The 6,130-nt window shown below is 59.3% G+C and overlaps 1 protein-coding gene across 4 annotated transcripts in view; it reads right to left on the bottom strand.

Annotated features, from left to right (window-relative positions):
- The window catches only part of MAPKAPK3 (MAPK activated protein kinase 3), a 28,988-nt gene extending 26,170 nt beyond the window's left edge, over nt 1-2,818 (bottom strand). Inside the window, exons 1-2 of one of the 4 annotated variants that reach the window (XM_028518224.2) lie at nt 2,673-2,818; nt 2,114-2,390 (exon numbers count right to left, since the gene is read on the bottom strand). In XM_028518224.2, the coding sequence (XP_028374025.1) occupies nt 2,114-2,338 (225 nt within the window). In that variant the 5' untranslated portion in view covers nt 2,339-2,390; nt 2,673-2,818. Of the gene's footprint in view, nt 1-2,113; nt 2,391-2,657 lie in introns of those variants that run through there. The other 3 variants (XM_036030277.1, XM_036030275.1, XM_036030278.1) reach the window with 3 other exon arrangements.
- Between the last annotated feature and the right edge of the window lie 3,312 nt (nt 2,819-6,130).

The raw sequence follows: 6,130 nt of genomic DNA on the forward strand, positions 1-6,130 counted from the left end.
GTTCATGGACCAGCTGAGCTCCCCGGGCCCAAGCCTGCCCTTGTACTGAGGCCCCCAGGCTTGGGCCCTCCTGGGCAGGGGACAGAGGGAAAAGGTAAGCAGAAAAATGCCTCCTCCCTTCTCATGGCTAGAGCCACCACTCACAGTACAGGTGCGACCCACCAGCAGCTGCGCCCGTCCCATCTGGGAAGCTGTGATAGGTGCCTGCCTAGCCTGCCTAGCTGGGTAAGGAGTTCCGGGCTTGGTCACTGGAACAGGGGTGGGAGGGGCCAAGAACAGAATGTGGGGGCCAAGTCTAATCCCTGTCCCACGTCAGTGCCAACTTAGGGCCACAACCTCAAGGTCCCAAATCAGTAGAGCCCTGGCCATGCTCACCCGTAAAGCCTAAAGGGATCCAGCAAGGGACTCTGTCTAAGCCAGCCCCAGCGCCCAGTGCAGAACAGAGACAGCAGGGAGGCCCTACCTCCAAGGGGAGATGCCTGGGAAGGTGCTGTAGTCAGCAGTCCCTGGGTCACCCGTCAGACACAGCACCCGTGGGGAAGGGCCAGGCGCTGCCTGGGCCCTCGAACTGTAGCCTCCCGCTCCCAGCCTGCCTGGCTCACAGCACCCGAAGTGGCTCAGGAGCCGCTCGGAGCCCAGGTGGCCAAAGCCTTGGTGTTAAGAAGAGGTTCTCTGGCCTCGGGCAGCCCCCCCCCCCAGACCACACCCTGTCGCCAGCATGGGTGAAAGGACACAGACCTTGCGAGGGAGAGGGTGCAAATGCTCCCTTCCCAACCCTGAGGCCTGTCCCCCCTCAGAAGAGCCATCGTTTCCCTAAAGGACTCCAAGAACCACTTGCCCGAGTGGTTCCCAAACCCCAGGACGGCCCCGCCCCCACTCTACTGCTGGCTTTAGTAGGCAGACAAGCTGTGTCTGAGTCCCAGCCTCAGCAGCCCAGCCCTGAGCCTCCTCCGGGCCCACCCTCCTGATCCCTTCCGAGACCACCGTAGGGCGCAACCCGCTCCGTCAGCCCTCGTGCCCCTGGGAAAGACACAGGGGGCTGAGCCCAGGTTTCCGCTCACACACCTGCAGACAGTGTGCCCTAAGTAAGTCCTGCAGCCTCTCCAGGCCAGCGTCGGGCTCCATACCAGTTACTCTGCGCACATGATCTCATTCCGAGCTCACACCGAGCGAGCCCTGGCCTTCCCCTGAACGGAGGCAGAAACCTGGTTTCCAGATTCCAGAATCCAATCCAAGGGCACAGAGCTGGCAAATGCAGGCCAGAAATTAGAGCAGGACCCCTGAGCTCAGGCTCATAACGGTAACATCTGTAAAATGGGAAGATGGTGTGCTCTCCTTGACATGCTCTGCCCATCCAGGTGGCCACCGGCACAAACTGGAATTGACTGAATTTCCCAGGTTCAAGGGATTCTGGGTATGGGGAAGGGCCCTGGGCCCAGAACTGAGTGACTGAAGCCAGAACTAGGTGGCTAGACCAGCCACCCTCAGGACTCCCCAGGTTCCACCTGTGTCATCGAGGTCCTAGCCCGGCCTCTGGGAGCCTGCGGTGCGCCTCGGCGGCCTGCCCTCGGGCCGGAGCAGGGCTTGCCCCTATCAGCAAGGGCCGTGACTCAGCTGGAGCCCATCTGCGGCCTCCTGCCCACCAGCCAGTTCCGGAAGGCTCCCGCCACTCCAGCCCAGGCATGCAGAGGCCAGGGGAGAAAGTAGCCCCACCCCAGGCTTTGGCGGTGACTGGGCCTCAGGCAGAGGGAAAGTCCGACCCATTCCAATCAGAAGAGCTTCTCGGGGGAAGAGGGTTCCCTTTGGGCGGGAACACACTGGCCCAGCCAGAACCCCAGAGCCAGGAACCACTCCTTCCCTGCTTCCTGGTACGGCAGGCTCTAGCCAAACAGACTCCACCCACTGCTCCCTGGGATATCGGGAGCTTAGCTAAGCCTCAGTTTCCCACCTGAGGAGCACCCAGCGCGAGAAGCCTGCCTGCAGGAGACTGTGAGGAGGAAACGTGATGCAGAACATAAGAAAGACGCACAGCAGGGGCCCTGGGCATACTGTGCGCCCACAGGCCAATGCTGTTGGACCCTCCAGGTTGCCCAGGCTGCAGGGGGTCACTGACCTTAAGGGCACACTTCTGCCCCGTTAGCCTGTGAAAGCACTCCAGCACCTTGCCGTTCACACCCAGGCCCAGCACCTTCTTGGACAACTGGTAGTCGTCGGTCACTGCGTACTTCTTGGGCTCCCGCCGCCCCGCGAGGGCCGGAGAGCCAGCAGGGCCGGGTCCGGAGGGTGCACCTGCCCGCGGCAACGGGCCCTCCTGTTCCTCTCCCGTCTCACCATCCATGGCCCCCGCGGGGCGCTCAGAGGCGGCCCCAGCCTGGCGCGTGCGGGGCCACCTAGAAAAGACGGGAAGAGTAAGTTCCGCCCAGACTCCTCCAACACACCCCAGCCTTGGAGCCCCGGAGCTAGACGGGGCTGAGCGCTGGGGACAGCGCTGGGCACCCGGGAAGAACTGTCCCAGAGTAAGGACGCGCGGCAGGGGGCGGTGGTCACGCAGCCGGGCACCAGCGAATCCGGCCCGGGCACCTATCAAGAGGGGAAGGTACCGGAGTGGCCTAGGGATCCCGGGACCGGGAGGCTGGGGGGACCCGGTGAGGGCGTACCTGGCGAGGGCGTACCTGACAGTAGTGCACCTGGAGGCGGCGCGGGCGAAGGGCAGGGGCGGCGGGGTCGGGAGCCGGCGGCCAACAGCGCCCAGAGCCGCAAGTCGAGCCGCCCGCGACCCACGTGACTGCACCCCCTCCCCCGCGCGTCCAGACTGGTAGCCCAACTCTGTCAGCCTTAAAGGGCCAGGCGCTCGGAGACTGGACGGGGAGGGGCGGGGCGGGGCGGGAGCCCTAAGCCGGCCCCCTCCCAGAGCGCGACGTAACAGGGGGTGTGGCTTCCCGAGTGGGCGGCAACCTGCTAGGCTCCAAAGTCGGTGCCCAGATACCCGCCCCCCCACCCCCCCCGCGGGAAAGCCGCGGGGTTCTGCCGGGTTTGTGCAAACCCAGGATTTTACGAGCGACCTATGAAATGACAGCGCAGGAAGTCTTGTTTCGCCGCTTGAGTCGGGTGTTTTCTCTGCAGGCTGCCAGGCGGGCCTCCAATATGGCATGTGAGGCTTGCGACTTCCTTCGTGGCGCCCTACCGCCGGCGGACTGAGATGCTGAGTGAGAAGGCGTCTCTCTAGTTCCTGGTGGCTCTGGGTGTCTCTCGAGCTCTGGTGTCCCTCCCCTTCGTGCATCTCCTGTTCATATCCTTGGCTTATTTATTTCCCTTGGGATACAACATCCTTCGACCGGAAATTCTAAATTCCCATTGGGCCAGAGCCATCCACTCTTCACTTTATAGTTTGGGCTTCTGGAGGTTAAAAAGTCTCCTCCTCCCACCTCAGAGACAGATATTCTCCATTAGCTTTGTGGTTTTCCCTTCCCATTTAGGTTTATTCTGAGAGTCCATCTTAGACTTCCTTACTTATTTTGAGCCCTTTTCCCGTTACACTCACTTAAACAACTCATTTCACAGACGAAGGAAGTGGAGGCCCCCTGAGACGAAACAACTTGTCTAGAGCCACAGGGGGTGTTGCTGACTCCTTGGACAAATCTGCACTATTCCTACACATCCCTCCCCTCGCCTCGACCCCCAGCCCAGAGGCTGAGGGACCAGAACCAGGTAGCTGGCTTACCTGAGACTGAAGGTGCGACTCGGGACGGGATCCCTGCGTGTGCCTCTGCTGCCATCTACAGGCCACCTCCAGGACTGCAGGCTCCGGGGCCTCGGTCTCACCCACAGGTGTCTCTGATGCCCCAACACACAGGTGCACGTGGACGCCTGGGCGGCAGGTCCTGGCTCTACAAAGCAGCAGCCCCTGGAGAGCGAGTGCCCACTGTGTGCAGGCATTGAGTTGGATGGGTGGGGCCGTTCTTCCCTGCCTCCTTAAAGGGACCTTCAAACCAGCGGGGTTCCGTGACACAGGAGGCCCTGATGATAGCTTCAACTGACCTACTGAACACTGCTTTCAGGTCAGACCCTCGGTGGGAGGCACCCAGTGACTTCACTGGATTGGAGGAAGCGAGGGCTGTACCCATGCCGTCCAGCCTACACGACAGACACACAAAACAAAGAACCCTGAGAGGCCGAGCAACCCGTCTGAGGTCGATAGCTATCATGGCAGAGCCCCCATCCCAACCCCAAAGAACAACTCCGGGGTCCAGTTCTCACCCTCCAGCCCTGGCCTCCTCTTGTGTGCCTACCTGATCCCCTTCCCACATCCACATCCACATGCACAAACATACCCTCACACCGTTCACATAGGCGCACACAGGTGCACATGTCAGCATGCACAAGCACACAACGCACCCACCCACACATTTATGCCCAGCTGGACCCAGGACCTCTGTCCCTGAGCCCCATCTGAGAATCTGATCCAAGATCTCAGGGCCTTGGAGGAAGCCCTGAGATCTGGAAGCTTCCACTGCTTGAAAGCTGGAGAAGGATCCTGGCTCTGGAGGCCACTGGTTTGAGCCAGGTGAACCCAGGGTTGAGCAGGCAGAATCCCACTCAGAAGCAGAGGACCAGGCAGCCGAGGGTGGAGGCTGGCTCCTCCCCCCACCCAAGGGCATCTCAGTACATGTTCTAAATAGGGGTGTCCAGCCCACAGGCCGGGACCGCATGTGGCCCAGGATGGCTGTGAATGTGGCCCAACACAAAATTGTAAATTTACTTAAAACCTTATGAGTGTTTTGTGTGTGTGTGTGTGTAATTACATGTCACAATGTATTTAATGTGTAACTCAAGACAACTCTTCTTCTTCTAGTGTGGCCCAGAGACGCCATAAGATTGGACACCCCTGCAGGACAATGTGCTTTCTAAAAATGAAATAATTAGATCACAGTTTTTCTAAGATTTTTATAATTATACTTTTTACACTGGTGTCTTTTTTATTAAACATTTTAATTGCATAGCCCTAGCCAGTTGGCTCAGTTGGTTGGAGCATCATCCTGTGCACCAAAAGGTTGTGAGTTTGATCCCTGTTCAGGGCACATACGTGAGTTGTGGGTTCGATTCCCAGTTAGGGTGTTTATGGGGTGTGGGAGGAAGGGGACAACTGATCAATGTTTCTCTCTCACATTGATGTCCCCCCCACACCTTTCTCTATCCCTAAAAAATCAATAAACATATCCTCTGGCGAGGATTTTTACAAATTTTATTTGCATAAGTAAAACTTCCTCATTATAATAAATTCAAAGTATACAGAAAGGTAAAAAGTCTGCACTGCCAACGCCCCCACCCTTGCGGTCTCCACAGCCGAGGCCAGTGCCCACGAGAGCACGCACATTCCCCACATGGGCTCCCCAGACACAGATGTTTGGCAACTGCTCACTTAACCCCCGGGTCGGAATGCCGGGCTTCCTTCCCCTCGTTGCTCACATCCCGGCAGCTAACTGCCACATCCACCCACACACTGAAGGGAGGGTTCAGTGTTTGGGATGGCAGGGCAGGGGCGGGGGTGGGGTCATGGCCGCAAACTCTGCCACACGGCCCTCGTGATGGCTGTGTGTCCACAGGGGTGGGGCTGATGCCTTTGGAATAGCTTACAGTGACCAGGGGTCCAGTGACGTCTGGAAGAGTATCAAGCTCGCCCCGCCCCCAACGCGCGCGCGCATCCCCCCCCCCCCCCAAGTTTGTCCTTCCGGGAGAGGCTGCACATGGTGAGAATACAGCAAGCAAATGAGCCAGACTTTGAGAAAGAAACTGCTGTGCACTTCTGTGACCCCTCTCCTGACTGCTCAGGGTGAGGAGAGGCAGGGAGATCCCGAGCAAGGGCCCAGTGTGGGGTGCAGGGGTTACCCTCCAAGGCAGACTCTACGGGTTGGGCCGGTGAACTCAGGAGAGGAATTGCCACTGGGTGGCAGTGTGGGACCAGCAGTCAGTCAGGGCCTGCCCAGGTGGGGAGGATAATGACATGGCCAGAGGTTACTCACCCCCAACACCTGGGGCAGGCAGGCACCTGGGGAAAAACAGGGGCACACCACGGTTCCCAGCACCAGGTGAGGTGCATAGCACTGTCAAGTTTACAAAGGGTGGTTGCCAT

This window comes from Phyllostomus discolor, chromosome 7, assembly GCF_004126475.2.
Source record: "Phyllostomus discolor isolate MPI-MPIP mPhyDis1 chromosome 7, mPhyDis1.pri.v3, whole genome shotgun sequence".
NCBI lineage: Eukaryota > Metazoa > Chordata > Mammalia > Chiroptera > Phyllostomidae > Phyllostomus > Phyllostomus discolor.